This window comes from Pyricularia grisea (assembly GCF_004355905.1).
Source record: "Pyricularia grisea strain NI907 chromosome V map unlocalized Pyricularia_grisea_NI907_Scaffold_10, whole genome shotgun sequence".
NCBI classification, from domain to species: Eukaryota; Fungi; Ascomycota; class Sordariomycetes; order Magnaporthales; family Pyriculariaceae; genus Pyricularia; species Pyricularia grisea.
In genome coordinates this window covers 889,757-907,972 of record NW_022156722.1, presented here as the reverse complement: position 1 = coordinate 907,972, position 18,216 = coordinate 889,757, and the positions used below count along the sequence as shown (strand labels likewise).

Below are 18,216 nucleotides of genomic sequence, written 5' to 3'. Positions count from 1 at the left end.
GCGGAGAATCGCACTGGTGTTTTTTTTTTTGTTCTTTTTTTCTTTCTTTTTTTCTCTCTCCTTCTGATTCACCACACGACAATCGCGTCGCTGGGTAACCCTTCAGCTAAACTTCTGTCATTTGCAACCCTAAAAAAACCCTGTAGGGCTGTGGCTGGTGGGAACGACAGCCCCTGTCAATTTAAAAGCTTAGCTACCATGACCCCACTATTAACGCGCCTCAAACTTTCGTGGACCCGCGTCATTGAGCGCCCCTGCCACATTCACCGACCAACAAGATCCGATTCATCAGCTTCAACATCTCCAAGAGCACGCGCTCCAATACATTCATGCCCCAAGCGCCTGGAGGAAATGTCTAGCGGAGACGACTCTCCGTCGGCCGCCTCGTTCTGCACCGCAAGCGAGGTACCCGACCGCGAACATAACGCGGACACGACCGCGCAGACCAGCCCGTCGCAATGCGACGACGCGCCCGCAAAGAGGAAAGGGCATGCTGGCGCTGACCATGGAGTAGCCCATGCGCCGCCGGTCATGAGTGTGAACGACGGTTATCGCGAGGCAAAGCTTCTCCCGCGCGAGCTGCGCGACCAGTGCAAGATCTACCTTGAAGAGAGAATGTGTAAGGCACTACCCCCACGGTCGAACCCCTCCCTACTCTGGTACTCATACTGCCAAAACCCGGTTTTAACACTCCCGTTTCTGCTCCGTTCACAGATATCCCCGCAATGCAGATGCTATGCAGCACGCTCTCCGCCGGCGGCCACCGCACCAACCCCAACCCGGCCTTTATCCCGCCGCACCCACACCTGGCATTCCTCGCCAGCCTCGCAATCCACCCAAAGTTCACAAACCGACCTACGACGTCTGACGGACAGTCCATTGGCTCGCGGGCCATGCAGTACCTGCAGGCCCTGCAGAGGACCGTAGGGCCCGTCAACGCGAACTTGGCTGCGGCGTTCGACTTTGAGCCCTGGCGCAAGCGCGCGCGTCGCGGCGCCGCGGCGTCGGCCGAATTGGATCTGAGCGAGGACGAGGACCTGCTCAGGGGACAGTTCGTAGAAGGCTACGTCGTATTTGCCAAGGCAGAGAGCTTTTGGAAGCTGGTCGGCTGGGCGTTCAACTGCAGCGCCCTGCATGCGGAGCGCTGGAGGTATTGGAGGGTGTGGTTGGAGTTTCTGGTGGATGTGCTGGAGAGGGACTACCAAGAGAGGGAGAGACTGGACGATGAGGCGGGCGGCGATGACTGCGGTGAGACGAGCGATTCGGAAGATATCAGGGGCACCCGATGGCGTGAGGGCTCATTGCTGTTTCGGTACGTGTGCAGCACCGACCGGAGATCATCCGAGCTCAACAGGTCCACGATAAAAGGAATGTTGAGAGCCATCTTTGCGGACGGGACAGAGTCGTCTGTCAGGGAGTTTCCGGAGCTGTTTACGGATGAGGCAAAACCCAAGCCGACGGCAGGGGCCAAGAGGAAGAGGGGTCTGAGTACGACTTTGGATCTTGAGAGGGAGCAGTATGGCGACTATCTCGATGAGGATGGATACAGCTCGTCAGGGTCACAACCTGTGTCTCCTAGCGGAAGACAGGCGAAAAGAATGCGTGGTGGGAAAGCAAAGTCTGCGGGTCCGGTAGAAGATCCACCTCCAAGTGAGTGTCTACTGGAGTCTGTGGGCTTGCGCCTGCGTCTTTTTGAACTGGTGAGTCTTTGTCCTTTCGCCTTGATCTTTGTTTCCGTAAAGAAAACTAATAATCGAGAAAACAGCTCGGCATAGCGATTAGAGATCACTCGGGCCGGGCAGATGGTCTCGAGGACCTGTACAGCGACTTTTGCTTCACCCTACGATCGCTCCACCTAGACACGTTTTCCGCCTTTATCGCGCCATACGGCACAGGCCTCCCGCTCGACTCGCTCGTCACGGTAATCCGCGAGACTATGGAGCACTTTCAACCAAAGACCGCCCCGAAGCCGTCCAAGGTCGACAAGGCGGCGGCCGAGGGCGGGTTCGTCACCATGGCCCTGATGGAAAAGTGCTACCTCCCCACCGTGGCGTCGGGCGGCGTCGACAACAACGCCCGCTACTCACTCCTCGTCGAGGCCCTGCTGCGCATCATGTGGCAGGCCGGCCAGGTGTCCTACACGCCGGAGCTCGACGAGGCGATCCGGGCGGGCGTGGCGGCGCGGAATGACTGCAAGGGGGGCAGGGGTGGCCGCGCCAAGGAGTCGACGAAGGACGATGCTGCTCGTCGCATCCTGGCCGAGTCGGGAGATCGGCTCGAGCTGCTCTTGGATATCATCCACGACGAGGAGGAGCGGATGGATTGCGACGGAGACCAGCAAGGTACATTGCATTAGCACGTTGCGAACCTCTGTTTTTGCTTTTGAACTTTTTGTGTCCTTCTGCGTGGTGTTGCTTTTTGCTTCTGAACCTCTCGGCCACTTCCCTTGCGCCCCCCATGCAAGCGTTTGATAAAACGTTGCAACGAAGGCTAACCGAGAACAGAGGTCCAAAGTCTTTTCAGATTTTAGGGTCCCGGGCGAGTCAAGGAGCTCCTAAAGTGGCGGATCACGATCAGCGCGTCTCGGTTTGCGAGACGTCTAGATGGACAATATTGATTGGGTCGAGAAGATCCAGTAATGTGTCTTTTTTTTTTTTTTTTTTTTTTTTTTTGGCCACTCATGGGTTGATTATTCATGCCGAGTAACAGTCTCGGCTAGGATTCTCTAATGTTATGGCCACCACTGGCCCAGTATGAGAGGGGCTATTGAGCTTGAGCAGGAACTTTTTATGTGACCTGGCTGGTGTTTAAAGCGTTCTTTTGGAATCGCTTGGCAGAATTGTGCACTGCAAGTATGAGGAACGTTGTGGGAAATAATTGTATCAACGAATGAATATACCCCTACATAATGATAGTATCCATCCAGTTTTCGTTCTTTCATTATATGTATCCCAAAATTATCGTATGCTCCTGTTATTACAATAACTGTACAAGTACAAATGACACGTCTCAGCTAATGAGCTCCTGCTTCTCATCTCTTGCGCGTGGATGTAGGTTTCCATGCCTCTGGCTGCCAGCTTTCACTAGGTCCACCCCTCGCTTTAGCCCATGGGTCTTTTGCAGGTGCCGGGGGTGGTGAAGCTTGCTGCTCCTGTTGTCCTTGCTGACCAACAGCAACGCTATCATCCTGCTGCTGCTGCTGCTTCTGTTGTTGTTGCTCTTCAGCTACGAACCCACCACCTTCCACCGGAAGACTCTGAGTACCATGGCGGCCGGCGGTCGCAGACGGCGGATCCAGAATGCTCGGCTTGGCCTTCCACCTCGCGTCGGCCTCGGCGGCCAAGAGCTTCATCCGTTGCTGCCGGACCAGATCCTGCTGCTGCTCCTCGAGCGACGGCGGGTGCTCCCTCATGTGCCGCAGCCACTGGCTCCACTGCGGGCTGACCTTGACGTCTCCGTAGTGCGTCGACGATGGGAACTTGACGATGCGCCGCCACCGTGAGATGGGGCCGTCGCCGCGCACATCACGGAATTCCCAAAAGGTGTTGCCCTGGAGGTCAAGACCTGAAGGGGGGTTGGTTGGTTGTTTGTGGGTCAGCATAAAAAGGTTATTCTGTGTTTTTTTTTTTTTTTTTTTTTTTTTTTTGGGGGGTTTTTTTTTTGGGAAAAGAACAAGGGATGTAGGGAGAAGGGGAATTCGGGAGAGGGAGAGAATAAGGGCGACTTACCGATGAGGAATCGCTTTCGCCATGGTAAACGCAGTGCTTTCCATTTGTACCAGGCTTGGCGGATTGGAGATAACCTTGGGTGTTGCATTGATATTGACTTGGATGTTGGTGACTTTTGACACGTGGGGGATGTTTTGTGAATGCAATCTTGCCTTGAAAAACGATGTAAATTAATGAGAAACCTGAAGCCTATTACACTCACTTAAAAGTCGAATTCGTCTGAAGCGTTTTCTCGTCATCGACATGGGTTCCCGACCCTAACCCGCAACCCGCTTTTTCTCTAAATGCCATTCGAACTCCCTGGAATTTGTTGAAATGGAATTACGATTACAACACCAGCCACAGCATTTCGCGGGGCTTCTCCACTCACGTCATTTTGAGGCTGATGATTGGATGATGGCAAAACACCCCAGGGATGATGGCAGGATGCACAGTGAATTAGGTGCCATTCGAACCATGTTTGCATGTGCGTCCTAGTAGCAAACCGTCAACCTAAATCGTTGGCGCCTCCCAAAGCGCGGAAGATCAAGCGTCCGCCCATGGAACAAAACGACGTGGAACCTGTTTCTTTTCATTCAATATTTCCTTGATCCGGCAGCCCATAAATCACTGGTTTATTGCAGATTTTTTTTTTATTAATTCAGTTTCCAGCCTCGGGATGGTACGCATACCATCCGATATACCAAAACACTCGTCGTCCATCCGTGCCCGAAAGTGCCGGACCGAGCCTAAGCGCCCAGCCCAATCTCTCTCATAGTCTCACTGCCTGGCTTTTTTTGGGGGCGGCCCCTCCCTGGACCCTCGCTCCCTCATAAACTTGATTCATGCCGCCAGCCCTACCTCTACCTAACCTTGGCACCTTCATGTCACTTTCTACAACCACATCATCGCCTACAGTAACCCTAGATTATACGGGCGCAAGAAGCGACTCGAACAGACGTTTTGTCTTAATTAATTGCAATTGTTTCACCTACATAAAAGGTTGAAAAACCTACTGCGATTTTGATCGACCATACTGTACTTGCAGGCATCCACAATGGCGTCGGTTACGTCACTGGACAAGGACCTGCGCAAGATGCGCCTCGACAAATACACCCCGGGCGCTGCTAAAGAAGTCCGGGATTGGATTGAGTCGACCTTGGGTCGTAGTCTACCCGCCGGCGACCTTCTAGAAGCACTCAAAGATGGCGTTGCGCTTTGCAAGTAAGCAAGACAGACCGACACTCCAGCCCGTTGGACGGCTGACAGCCTGTCTTACCTTTTGGTGGCCTATGGAGAAACTAACTCTTTTACGCCCATCCCAGTCTCGTCAACCTCGCTCTCCCCGCGCCGGGCATCAAGTTCAAGACCTCGTCGATGCCATTCGTCCAAATGGAAAACATCTCACACTTTCTCCGCGCCTGCCAACAACCGCCACTCAACCTCCAGCAACACGACATGTTCCTGACCGTTGACCTCTACGAAGCCAAAGATCCAGCCCAGGTACTGCAATGCCTGGGTGCGTTTAGCCGCGCCGCCAACGCTGCCAACCCATCCGCCTTCCCCACCGCCATCGGGCGCTCTCGTGCGGGCAGCGTCTTGAGCCCGCAGTCGACGGGTCCCGTCCCCTTGCGCGGCAGGGGTACTTCGAACGCGAGCAACGGCTCCTCCGTCTACGGCACCGGCAATCGACCCAACCTCACGGCGACAAAGACGGGAGATTCTGGGTCAGGCAGGTGGAGCCCGACCAAGTCCCCGACCTCGACCAGCAGCTGGAGTAGGCGGGAGCACGAAGGGTCGACATCGCCGGCCTGGAACATCGCCCAGTACGGGTACATGGGCGGGGCCAGCCAGGGCAACCTGGGCATAGCGTTCGGCGGCAGGCGGCAGATCACGAGCGCGGGACCGCACGTGCCCAATCTGGCCGAGAAGGAGAGGCTGCGGAAGCTGCGCGAGGCGGAGGCGGAGCAGCAGCGGGTGCAGATGGAGGAGGAGGAGCGGCGGCGCAAGGCGGACCTCGAGGCCGATGAGGAGCGGGCCAGGCTGGAGGAGGGGAAGAGGTGGGAGGAGGAGACCCGGAGGCAACGGGACGAAGAGGCCCGCCGGGCCGAGGATGAGAAGCGCAAGTGGGAGGAAGAGGAGCGGCAGTGGAGGCTGGCTGACGAGAAGAGGCGGAAGGAGGAGGAAGAAGCCGAGAGGCGGCTCGCGGACGAGCGGTCCCGGACCCGCAGCAAGAGCGACGCGCGGCTCAGGGGCCAATTCCTCAGCCAGTACCAGGCCGAGCAGGGAATCAAGCCGCAGCGCACGGGCGAGCAGGGAGACGAGTACAGGGCGCGCATCGAGCAGCTCGAGAAGGAGCTGGAGCGCGCACGTCAGCGGGAGCAGGAGTACGAGCGTGAGCGGCAGGGGCGGCCGCTGCCGCAACCTTCGGCCGAGTCGTCGTCCAAGTCTAGGACGCGCTCGCGCAGCCGGCCGGCGGCCTCAGCACGTGCGCCAAGCCGCCAGGATTCGTGGTCGAGGGACGAGCGCGAAGTGCTCCGCACAGCATGGGACCGGGAGCAGGAAATGAAGCCGTCGCCACTAGGCAAGCCGCAGAACGCGCCTACGCCAAGACCACTCCCAGACCCGGCAACGGCAGCCGCGGCAAAGCCGGACCCACCGCCACCAAACAAGCTTAAGAAGCAGCGGACTGGCGAGCCGATCAAGCAGCACCGCACCGGCGAGCAGCAGCAGCAGCAGCAAGTCAAGTCCCACCGGACAGGCGAACAAAAGGTCCCGCCGCCAAAGCCGATGAAGCCCCAGACCACGGGCGGGTCGTCTAGGCCACTTCCCGACCCCAAGGCCTACTCGAGCCGGACGGATCAGTTCCTGTCAAGCAACCCAGCGCCGGCGGCCCAGCCGACGCAGCCGACGTATTCGCGCGAGCTGGGCGCCACAGCCGAGCGCGACGGCGAGGACCGGCGGCGGCAGCAGGCGCAGCAGCGCACCAAAGCAGGCGGATGGGCGTCCAAGTCGCTCCTGGAGCGCGAGATGGAGATGGAGCGCCAGCGCCAAAAGGAGTGGGAGGAGGCGCAGCAGGAAACGGCTAAGGCTAAGAGGCCGGCCGACGGCGCCGTCGATGGCATTGGCGGCGGCGTGGGCGGCAGGTGGGACGTCGGGCAGTGGGCCGGCTACACGGGAGGTGACAACCAGAACCGCGGCCAGCAGGGCATCGGGGCCGGGAGGAGGCAGATTGTCGGGCCGAGGCCGTTGCCGGGGAGGTAAGGATGGATAAAGAGTGAGATAGAGGAGTGCTTTTTTTTGTATTTTGTGCAGGTTTGACGAGTTTGAGATGTGTCCTTTTCTTTCCCTTCTTCATATGTCTTTCTACGGGCATGATTCACGCTTCTTGCTTGTTACCCTATGTTTTGCCTTTATTCATTTTAATAGAAAGCAGAGACTAGGTTTACACTTTTGCCTAGGCCTATTGATTCTATAGATGAATGGTAATAGAAGGAGTCGTGACTTGACGACCATCACTGCATCTAGCGGGATGAAAGCAGCACAATGGCTCTACAACTCAAGACCGGCCACAAGAAAAACACAACGGTCGAATGGGCTACCAGACAGTTTCCTTTGGGTAACTTTGCCTCGAGAAAAATAAGGGTCTAAATGAACTTTGTCCATTTCTTTTTTCTTTTTGAACTTTGTCACATTAAGTTTCATCCATCGTTGTTTTATGTCATCGGCCCTGCGTTTTCTCGTCTGATGATGGATACCTTAGTTGATATGACTCTTCCAGGTACAAAAGTTAGACGTAACTGGACGGATGCGTCCTAGATGCGCCGTGATGTGTCGTTTGGTTGCGGTAGATCTGATATAAAGTCTCAACATTTTGTGTGACTGGAATGTTTATCTGCACTCGTCAATGTATTGAGTAAATCAACATTCCTTGCATGCCTGGATAATTGCCTCACGTAGAGATTCTGTTTTAGTTCTACTTCTAGCAACCGCATTCGGTTTATTTGTCTCACTTGTGCCTTACCTGAGGTGCCAAGTCATTGAGCTTGTGTGAGACATTGGATTTCGTCCATTGACTCGAGGATGGGATGGATGGCCCGTCAGGGTTAGGGTCCACCCGCTTTTCAATTCTGGTTCCAGTTCAATCAATCAATCAATCAATCTGATGTCACTTCGTTCAAGGTCCATCCGGACATTTAGTCGTCGCGTAACCTAAGGAAACTTGTCTACAAACCGGAGCTTGGAAGCCCAAAACAAAACAAATCACCCACGCCCTTCTCCACAAGGCTTGAGGCTTGCATGGAGTCACCCCTCACTCAACAACCTCGACCCGAGGCCTTTCAACAAAAGGTCGTGCGGCTGTACGAGACTCTATTCAAGGTGTGTTGCGATATGTTCGTATCTTTGCGTCGCCAATGTCGCGAGACCTTTCAATCTTTCCTCAAATAATTTGCGAGCTGCTAACCGACGCCCGTCACTTTTTCAGGTTAGCATGATATCTTGCCCTCCTCCATTTCCAACGATAGAGAACACGGCGCCACAATTGTTCCCCATTGTCCCATCCAGCCCCTGGCTGTCGCCTCCAAACATTCCGCTCACGCTGAGATACAAAATCCCCCCAGGATGACGACGAGGAGGGGTTGGCCCAGACTGAGGGCTTCTGGCAAGAGTTCTTCCTCTTGAGGCCGGACAGGACGTCGCTGCGTAGGATACTCGACGAGCTGGGTCCCGAGGAGCTGCTGGAACGTGAGGATGAAACCAGGGAGCTCTTTGCGCGCGCCATCGCCGCTATGAAGAAGGGCTCCAAGGGTGTCGCAGACATTCACGCGCTCGAGGTGGGTTTGGTGCCCCTTTTTTGCTACCCGAATTCCGGCAGTCATTCCTCCTGGGTTTTGCATGTGGTTTGCAACACAGTCACTGATGGAAGTGAGGTTGCGTTTTTGTGCCGCTAGACTCTGTGCACCTTCTTTATAGCGGTTGTCGCCAAAAAGTACACGAACCCCACGTCCGACATTATAGATATTCTCGCGGGGCTCGACCAGGCAGACCAGGTGTTTTCTGATTTTGTTGGCGCCCTGGAGGGGTTGATTCGCGCCGGGAAAGACAGTATGTTTTATCCTCTACTCTGGCGAGGGTCCCGTCTCGTGACTCTATGGATCATGGGGACTGACGAGTTGCGTAGTGGAGACCAGGGGTGCTGCTATTGATTTGGCTTTGGCCGTCACATCTGGCGCATATCAAACCAGTCTCTTGACCTATTTTATTCAAAGGGATCTTTTCCCAGCTGTGATGAAGGTGTGTTGGGAACTTATCACCGTCGGGGTGTAATCCAGAGTTGGTTTTCAAGCTAACATGAGAAATCTAGTACATCCACGACATAGAGAAACCTGCTGACGTCGTTGGCCCTTTCTCTCTTGTGGGCCTTTTGGCCAATTACAACAAGTTTGAGTTCCAGAACCCATATCAGCTAAGGCTTAACGATTTCGTTAATGAAGCAACGATCCAAAAGATCCTGCGAGGGGTAGGAAATGGCTGCCAGCTGCTGCGGGATCAGTACACAGATATACAAGAAGATCACCCGGAAGGATGGTCGCTGTCATACGCATTTAGCATGATAGGACTGGGAGCGATAACCCCAGGGGGTAAACCCCCACCAAAACCGACGTATGACGCCGAAACTGCAAAGAAGATGTTTGCTGCATTGTAAGTCACACCTACCTCGCGGAATTTCCAGAATCATCGGAAGAACATCGAGTACTGATGCCCTTCCGCCACCATGTAGACCAGGCGAACGAGCAGCTATGTTGCTTGCCACTTATGACTTTGCTCACGCCAACAAACTCTTCTGCTTTAATTTGGTCACACTTCCGGCAGAGACTAAAGGCGAGGAGACGCCCTTTGCGAGCTTCACTTCCCTTACATCATACCTCCTACAGCATGCACACATGACAGAACGCGCAACCGTATACAGCCACCTGAATCTGATGGTTTTCCGCCTGCTGATTGAGGATCCAACCCTTTGCAAACGTATATGCAGCGAGGACAAGGATGCTCAGATCAGTGTGCGACTATGCCGACAGCGACAACCGCACCTGCCTCTAGTACGAGGCGAGAGATCGGCCGCAGCTGCGGTCATGGACACCATGGTCGACGGCATCAACCACAACCTTAGGCGCCGGCTTGATTCGGCTCTATACGCGCTGCTGCTTGGGATTTTGCTCCGGGTTATAAGCCACATGTCTCGGACGAGGACGCGCCTGCAGTATCACTGGTCGGAGCTTTTCAGGTCGCTTCTCTCCCTGGTGCGCTTCCTGACAACATACGCGGCCGACCTCAAGGGGCTAACGCATGTCGAAACGATATTGGATCACGTGGTAAACTTGCTCGCCCTCGGCCTGAGCAGTGGAGAGGCATTCCTCCCAAGCCCGGCTGCGTACGATGATCTCTTCTACAAGATTGTCGAGTCTGGCGACATGCTGGTCAAATTCAGGGACACTTATGGCCTGGCGAAGCGCTCTGGCAACAGTATCGGCACGCTCGTTGATGTTGGAGAGCATTACAAGAGACTGCTCGCGGAAAACGGAGGGGGCAGTGGACCGAACAACCGAGTTACGAGCATGCAGGTCACAGAGGTGATCAAACAAGGTTACGAGTCGTTGAGCATCCAGGCCAAGGAAGGTCTGGATAGCTGGGAGAGGTATAGAGAGGCGGACGAGAGGAGGTTGCTGAAAAAGGTGGCCAGGACGGTTGTGGCTGATGTGAGTGCAAAGGTTGGATAAAGGAGTAGGCGTGCGTCAGTCAGTGTGTGCATCCCATGCATGGCATTTACTCTATATAGTTGCTCGTTTATCTGCTTCAAGTCTCGAAAGCGGTTATGACATATTATCATATTGTAATGACTCTTCATTCTGCTGCTGCGACCGTGTTTACGTTTGGAATAAGAATTATAAACGGAGGGTACTTTTAGTAATCAATCTGCGTACGGGGATGATGGTTAAACGGTGTGGAAAAGTCGGTGCGTGACCCAATATGGCTAGCATGTCATGGGGACCAAATAATCGGTCAGGGACCTTGAAGCACATGGGCAACCTCCCAGATGGCTTTATGGAGTGCTTGCTGTAGGTGCAACTGATTAACAGAAAGAGCAAAAAAGAAAAAAAAAAAACGATTGAAAACGTTTCTGAAGGAATCAGGCAATAGTACATATGCTTGATATGGTTCTTGAAGCACTTGCTACTCAAGTAAAAAGTTAAATATAGTGTCAAAAGCGTTCAAGAGAAACAAAGCGAATGACTGTCAGACGTTTCGGGTTGATCAACCGATTCTTTGTCATCACAGCCATCTCCACAGAACCGGAATGGTAATCGTCTCGCTTCTGATTGGTGCGCGGCTTCGACAGGGATTAAAAATGGTCCCATTTTATGACGGAATTTACCACTTTTTTTCCAGTTGAGCCAACCAAGCAAGTCAGCCAAAAACCGAGCCGCTCGGCTCAGAGGCAAACACCTAAAAAACCACCGAAACCCCTTCACGTTTCTCCACCGAACCTTCAACCTCAACGGGCGACAAAGAATAAACAACAGCACCACCTACTACAGTTCTTTTTGCATGAGAACCTAAAAAAGTCCAACAGCAAAAGACTACACATATACTACGAAAAAAAAAAAAATGAACACACCACAATTATTTCGGAGGACGACTCCCTTCGTCTGCCGCGCCTGTCGTGCCGCCCGCAGCAGATACGAGCACAGCAGCAGCAGCAGTAGCACCAGCAGAAGCAGCACCCCGGCGAGCCTCATCCGTCATTTTTCCTCGAGGCCGGCCGCTGCGAGGGCGGCCACCACTTTCCAGTCCTACAGTCTCCCCAGCCACCCGCCGACGGCGCGGCCACGGAACACAGACGTTTCGGTCGAGACTTCCATCACGCAGCCAATCGAGATGCCACCGCTCCCGCGCGTGCACGAGACGAGACCGCCGCAGGATGTTGGTAAGGCGCTGGGAAACAGCAGTAGCAGCAGCAGCAGGGGGGGCGGGGAGGAGAAACCTGTGATACCCGAGGTGGAGGCGCAGGAGTCCAAGGAGCAGTTTGTACCGGAGGCGACGAGGGAGAAGGCGGCGCAGCAGCAACAACAAGCAAAGGAGCAGCCATCCTCCACAGCTTCGCAGGCGGCAGCGACACAACAGCCGGCGGAGGGCAAGGCGGCGCCGCGAAAGTCGAGACTGCGGGCGCCGCGCAAGGCTGCCATGAAGCTCACTCCGGCGGCCGTGGAGCAGCTGCGGACATTGTTGGATCAGCCGGAGCCCAAGCTCATCAAGGTCGGGGTGCGGAACCGGGGTTGCAGCGGGCTGGCATACCACCTTGAGTTTGTGGACAAGGCGGGCCCGTTTGACGAAACCGTCGAGCAGGATGGCGTCAAGGTCTTGATTGACAGCAAGGCGCTGTTTAGCATCATCGGTAGCGAGATGGACTGGATTGAGGACAAGTTGAGCCAGAGATTCTTTTTCAGGAATCCTAACATCAGTAAGTTTTGCAACCATCCATCAGAAAGGCTTTTTGTTGCATAAGACAGTCGGATCTAACTTTACTATTAGAGGAGGAATGTGGCTGTGGCGAGAGCTTCATGGTATGAGTGGATTGGTCTTGAGGTGATACAATCTCGCCATAGTAGTCTCTCTCTCAGGCTTGATTGGTATCATGAGATATGATTTCTTGGGTTGTACAACAGACGACACAAATTGGCGTTCTTTATCATTTACATCCTAATGAGGTACATTGCATTGTTGGAGCTTGCATTGGACGCTTTAGACTTCATTCAAGCTTGATTTGAGTGGAAACACAATAAATATATCTCTACTGGCATACAATTATTACTAGTTGTGGAAACTTTTGAATGTGTGTGCATTCGTTGGGAATTTAACCATTTTCATTAGATCAATAGAGTTTGGTCCGACCCTTGGTGAGTGAGTAAACTGATACAATGCAAGGGAGCTGGCAGCGCGTTCAATGGCACGGCACGCGTTACACTTTAGGAGATCCCCACTTTAATTTTGAGAAATTCCGTCATGGCATCGCGGTTTTGATGAACAAAACGCAAAGCAACAAACCCGCGAATGCAAGCACCGCAGATGAGCATAGATGCATTGTTTGCTAGTTCCCTAACTGATGCATCTCGCACTAGCCGTAAACTAGACCTCTTCACCATCCCGACACCAAACCATCTCTAGCATGGTCGAATGTCCCATCTGCAACCGAAACGTGCGTGCCACCGCCATCAATAGCCACATCGATTCCGGCTGCGAGACAGGCCTGGTCGAAAATGAGGGCAATGGCAGGAATTCCTCACCACCGGTGACAGACGGTGCAAACAGCAGCTCTATCCCGTCCTCGACGGCACACAATCCCCCCTCGGCAACGCAGAAGAGATCCGCATCTACCTTTTTCCAGACCCCCGCCGCGAAGCGCCATGCAAACGCAAACACGAGGGTCGTGACGGCGTCCGTGCCGGCCAAGACAAACGGCACGAAGCGTACCTTTGACGAGGGTCCCGGACAGAGCTCTCCGGCGGAGCACAGCCACCCCGACGGCGCCGTCTTTACATCAGTCTCGACCACGATAGCGGGCCCGTCTAGCAAACGCGTCAAGCCGAACCGCGCGGCGCCGTTGGCGGAGCGGATGCGGCCCCGGACTCTGGATGAGGTTTACGGACAGGACCTCGTGGGCCCTAGCGGCGTACTCAGGTCGCTGATCGACTCGGACCGGGTCCCGTCCATGATACTATGGGGCGGTTCCGGGACGGGCAAGACGACCATCGCGCGCTGCATAGCGCAGACGGTCGGGTCGCGGTTCGTGGAGCTCAATGCTACGTCTACGGGGGTCAATGAGTGCAAGAAGCTGTTCCAGGAGGCAGCGTCGGAGCTGGGGTTGACGGGCAGACGGACCATCATCTTTTGCGACGAGATACACCGCTTCAACAAGGCGCAGCAGGACGTCTTCCTCAAGCCGGTCGAGGCCGGGACCATCACGCTCATCGGGGCCACGACGGAGAATCCGAGCTTCAGGGTGCAGTCGGCGCTGCTGTCGAGGTGCAGGACGTTTACGCTTGCAAAGTTGACCAGCGAGGACGTCCAAAAGATATTGGTGCGGGCGTTGGATGAGGAGCATAAGAGTGCGGGGGATGAGGTGCAGCCTGCGAGTCCGCTCATAGACGCCGAGATGATAGCATATCTTGCGAATTTCGCCGACGGCGACGCAAGGACGGCTTTGAACCTTCTGGAGCTTGCGCTGTCTCTGACCAGGCCGAGGATAGACGGCGATGGTGACATCGCGGCGGGGCCTGTCGCGCTGACCAAGGAGGATGTGAAGAATGCACTGACCAAGACGCTGGTTTACGACCGGGCTGGAGATCAACATTACGACAACAGTATGACCATCCCTGAATCCCTATATTTGCGCCTGTCTCCATGGTTCCAAACTAACTCGGCACCCTATCTACCCTATCTACAGTATCCGCCTTCCACAAATCAATCCGCGGCTCCGACCCAGACGCAGCGCTGTACTACCTCGCGCGCATGCTGCAGTCTGGCGAGGACCCGCTGTTCATCGCGCGGCGGCTCGTGGTGGTGGCATCGGAGGACGTGGGCCTTGCCGACAACACGCTCCTGCCACTAGCCACAGCGGCCTACACGGCGGCGCAGCAGATCGGCCTACCCGAGGCGCGGATCCCGCTCGCGCACGCGACTGTAGCTCTCTGCCTGGCGCCCAAGAGCACGAGGGCGTACCGTGGCCTGAACAACGCCTTTGCCGCGCTGAGGGAGCCGGGAGTTGCGGCGCTGCCTGTACCCATCCATCTGCGCAACGCGCCGACGAGGTTGATGAGGGAGATGGGCTACGGTGCAGAGTACAAGTATAATCCAAACTACAAGGATGGCAAGGTCAAGCAACAATATCTGCCTGATGACTTGGTCGGGAGGAGGTTCCTGGAGGATCGGGACCTCGGGACAGAGATCGATCCTGATTTGGGCGAGGATGGGGGATGATTACACGAATACCCTGGTGCACGATGGTCTGGAGTTTACTGCTACAATGGCGAGACTACTGTATTCTAGGTTAATGGATTACATGGCTTTGCTGTGCGTTCATGTGGATTCGGGCAAAATCGCTTCGATTTACAAGGGAGTTGTCTCTTGTTGTATAAATCTGTTTAATAAGAACCCTGTAGATCTAATGCGAGCTCATAACCTGATGTGCCGACATGCCGACATAACTTCGTATCTTTGACAGGCAGTAGGCGCAAGATACGTGACATGTTGCAGGTAGTGGTCATCACGTGATCGCTTCCAAAGCTCGGGGTTTCTACCAATTGTTTGCTTGTCTTCCCCGCCAAAATTCCCATAAGCTGATCGATTTTCCTCGGTACTCATCATGCTCGACACACGGCAGTTGTTATCCGTTGAAAACAAAATCCTGGAACGCCATCCAACATGCGCATTGCCACAAGAGACAGAATTGCCCCAGCAAACAGAATTGGCAACATTCGAGCTGGTTACAAATCCGCGTGGTCATGAATCGGGTAGCTTTGCACTTCCACTGTTGACAGATGCGGGCACGAATTTGAGTTTTTCTTGGCATTAGAATGCCATGGTACGACTGGGCGCGGAAGTCGTCAAGTCAAGAAACACCCAAGGTATCAATCAGCGCCATGCACTATCAAAGCAAAAAAAAAAAAAAAAAACCAAGCCATTCTTGTCAGGTCTAGGCGATTGCTTTCTCGTCTTTGGCACAGAGTGTAGAATTCTAGACTAACTTGGCTCCCGAACGCCCAGTTTCGTAGAGGTAAAAGATTTGATTGATATTGACTTGGCAGCTGTGGTGGTCCCAATCAACTCACCGAAAGTAGCACGTCCAAGGCTGCTCTGTTTTTTTTTTCCCCGTTCCAAGGCTTACAGTACGATTCTCAAAGAACTTGCTGACGACAGGACGCCGAGCGTTGGCGCCGCTGAGCCAAGCAGCTTGGCTCATATACGCTGTCTAATGCCAAGACGACCCGCCTCGTAAGTGGATCATGGTTGGAAGGGGAAAACGGTAAAAAAGCGAAGAAGCGCCTTGAGACGGTTTCGGAGGGAAGCACCGACTCGTGAAGAGTGAAAGGACGAGAATTTAATCAAAGGAAAACAAAAGAAAAAGCGGTTTGAACAACGAGATTTTCGATGGTTCGAAATGGGAAACAAACAAACACCATCGTTATTATCGGTTTCGGCAAGTCAAAACCGAACATTTTATCAACCGATAAGACCAGACAAGAAAAAAACAAATTGTAATGAGGCGCTCCGCATATGGAGCCCAGACTGGCCCGTAACACGCCCAGCCTCTTGGCTCGCCCGCAACTTCTTGGCAAGAAGACGCGGAATAAAGCAAAGCATTGGCAGCCGAACAACAGTGGTCAACAGCACCGGGGGGAATTTCGCGGGCGCAGCATGTGGATGGAGTTCCCTTTCTTGGCATTTCGTCTTGGCGATGCAACCGCCTTTTTTTCACAATTAACTGAAGGTCCAGGGCTCCGTCTTTCTGAAAATGGGGTAGAAAAAAAAAGAGCAGATGTTTGTTAATTCTATCATTAGTTTGAACCTGACCGGTCTTTTTTTTTCTGCGTTGTTTTTGAGATTGGTTTTTTTTTGTCAAATCATCACAAAACTAACGAATGGAAAAGAAAACAAACTCTCAGACAATCAAGACATCACGGCACAGAAAAGAAGGGAACTGGGATCCTTGGTCGCTCAATTGCGACAACACTGCAAATAAACAACACGACTGCGTCTGCTCTCGCATAAGCTGTCTGCAACCTCACCAAAAAGTCCACTGGCTGCTGGATTGAATCGTGCGCACACTGGTCGAGGTGCGCACGCTGAGCTGGATAGGAAACCGCCTGGTCAAGGGAAACCAGGTCGTCATCAACGATTTGAGAAATCCGGAATTCTGGAGGAAATCCAGGAAGGGTCCGGCTGGTTTAGGCGCTGATATACTTGGTCACGGGTATAGCGCCAGAAGTCAGGGACGGTTGAAATCAACCAGAGGCCAACACCAAACACCAACACCAAAAAGGTCACACACAACCACAAAAAAAAAGAAAAAAAAAATGCAGCAATCATCAGCATTATCCCCATGGTCATGGGCATCACAACAATCACAACAAGCCCCCGGCAGGCCGCTGTCCAGGTTATTACCACTAATATTGCTGCAGCTGGTGCTGTTCACTACAGCGGTGCTAGGCTTCGACCCGGTCAAGGAAGCCGACTGCGAGTCGGACGACAGCATCTGCTTAACTTCATTCAAGTGGTGCGCCCGCAACGGGCGCAGCTGCTACTACCCGGAAGGCGTCGACGCCTACATCCCGTGGTCGACCTCGAGTCCCTACGCCATGCTGTACCACGGCAATGTCTACAACATCACGTGGAAGCAGGCCGTTCCTGGGGTGCCCGTCCAGGTCGAGTGGTTCTTCTCGGAGAAGCTTTATACCACTGTCAATGACGGTTGGGGCACTCCCCAGGTCATGTGGAGTATGAGTAAGTTGATGAACATGTCTCTTTTTAGTCAATGGGGAATGCTCCCTGGCGCATGGGGAGGCAGGGATCCAGGTGGATGGAGTTTATCACATGCTTTCCAGACTTGACAAAACACATACTGATACCTCGCCCCCCCCGCCGCCCACAGACACCACAGACAGCTCATTCAAGTTCGACCCGCTCACCATCCTTATGAGCTTTCCGACGCAGCACAGCAACATCAGCTCTGGCGAGGCCATCGCGGCCACGCACGACGTGAGCAACTACCTGCGCATCAGCCAACCCGACGCCACTTCGGAGACGCAGCGCGCGCCCGCCCTGACGGACCAGTTCCTCGTCCACACGGGCTGGACCGAGGAGTTTGTGCGCAACGTCCAGGCCTACGACTCGGACCTCTACGGCCAGCAGCAGCGAAACTGGCAGATTGGCGTCGGCGCCGGCATCGGCATCGGCTTACCCCTCATCGTCGTCCTGAGCTGGTTCATGGGCCATCGCCTCGGCACAAAGGCTGGGTATGAGCTCGCGGCAAAGGTGGCCAGGAGGAGGGACGTCAGAGATGGGATATGAAGAGCAAAAAAAAAAAGCCGGGGTGTTTTTTTTATGCTGTTCAGGTGTTGTTGAGAATGCATTGTACAAAGTGATGAAGCGTTTTTTTTTTCTTTTCTTGTCATGTTCTCGATGAACTCATGGGTTTTGTTTTGCGCCGGCGTTTCGGATGTCTCTGTTGGAGGGAATAACCCATGGTTTCCGGCTGGGTGGATCTGCAGCCTTCATTTCCTAGATACCCTCATAGCAATGTTACTTACTCTTTTGTTTTGTTTCCCCCAACATATTGGACCGTATTTTTTTTCAGTCGACAAGGTACGGCTTTGGACGTCGGGAGGTTTTCTTGTCTAGGGCTACTAGTAGTCCCTAAGTGTCTGTTCTTGGCTTTCTCATAGGTGCCATC

The 18,216-nt window shown here is 54.0% G+C and overlaps 6 protein-coding genes across 6 annotated transcripts; 5 read left to right on the top strand and 1 right to left on the bottom strand.

Annotated features, from left to right (window-relative positions):
* Window positions 1–198: 198 nt before the first annotated feature.
* Window positions 199–2,703, top strand: PgNI_11782 (uncharacterized protein; the record flags this gene model as incomplete). Its single annotated transcript, XM_031131746.1, has 3 exons — window positions 199–619; window positions 715–1,700; window positions 1,766–2,703. 3 exons carry the CDS (start codon window positions 199–201, stop codon window positions 2,354–2,356), a joined length of 1,998 nt encoding a protein of 665 aa, XP_030976638.1. The 3' UTR covers window positions 2,357–2,703.
* A 217-nt stretch (window positions 2,704–2,920) lies between these two features.
* On the bottom strand, window positions 2,921–3,891 carry PgNI_11781 (uncharacterized protein). The gene is made up of 2 exons (XM_031131745.1): window positions 3,729–3,891; window positions 2,921–3,564 (listed from the first exon to the last, which is right to left on the bottom strand). Exons 1-2 carry the CDS (start codon window positions 3,814–3,816, stop codon window positions 3,032–3,034), a joined length of 621 nt encoding a protein of 206 aa, XP_030976640.1. The 5' UTR covers window positions 3,817–3,891; the 3' UTR covers window positions 2,921–3,031.
* A 335-nt stretch (window positions 3,892–4,226) lies between these two features.
* Window positions 4,227–7,313, top strand: PgNI_11780 (uncharacterized protein). Its single transcript, XM_031131744.1, has 2 exons — window positions 4,227–4,931; window positions 5,033–7,313. The coding sequence occupies exons 1-2, from the start codon at window positions 4,765–4,767 to the stop codon at window positions 6,969–6,971; spliced, it is 2,106 nt and encodes a 701-aa protein (XP_030976469.1). The 5' UTR covers window positions 4,227–4,764; the 3' UTR covers window positions 6,972–7,313.
* Window positions 7,314–7,907: 594 nt separating this feature from the next.
* Window positions 7,908–10,567, top strand: PgNI_11779 (uncharacterized protein; the record flags this gene model as incomplete). Its single annotated transcript, XM_031131743.1, has 6 exons — window positions 7,908–8,087; window positions 8,330–8,542; window positions 8,660–8,813; window positions 8,890–9,002; window positions 9,073–9,410; window positions 9,490–10,567. Coding segments are annotated over 6 exons (1,995 nt in total), but the record flags the coding sequence as incomplete, so codon positions are not given.
* Window positions 10,568–11,188: 621 nt separating this feature from the next.
* Window positions 11,189–15,484, top strand: PgNI_11778 (uncharacterized protein). Its single transcript, XM_031131742.1, has 4 exons — window positions 11,189–12,228; window positions 12,300–12,331; window positions 12,898–14,128; window positions 14,212–15,484. The coding sequence occupies exons 1-4, from the start codon at window positions 11,376–11,378 to the stop codon at window positions 14,742–14,744; spliced, it is 2,649 nt and encodes an 882-aa protein (XP_030976468.1). The 5' UTR covers window positions 11,189–11,375; the 3' UTR covers window positions 14,745–15,484.
* An 804-nt stretch (window positions 15,485–16,288) lies between these two features.
* Window positions 16,289–18,005, top strand: PgNI_11777 (uncharacterized protein). Its single transcript, XM_031131741.1, has 2 exons — window positions 16,289–17,267; window positions 17,416–18,005. The coding sequence occupies exons 1-2, from the start codon at window positions 16,841–16,843 to the stop codon at window positions 17,832–17,834; spliced, it is 846 nt and encodes a 281-aa protein (XP_030976643.1). The 5' UTR covers window positions 16,289–16,840; the 3' UTR covers window positions 17,835–18,005.
* The last annotated feature ends 211 nt before the right edge of the window (window positions 18,006–18,216 follow it).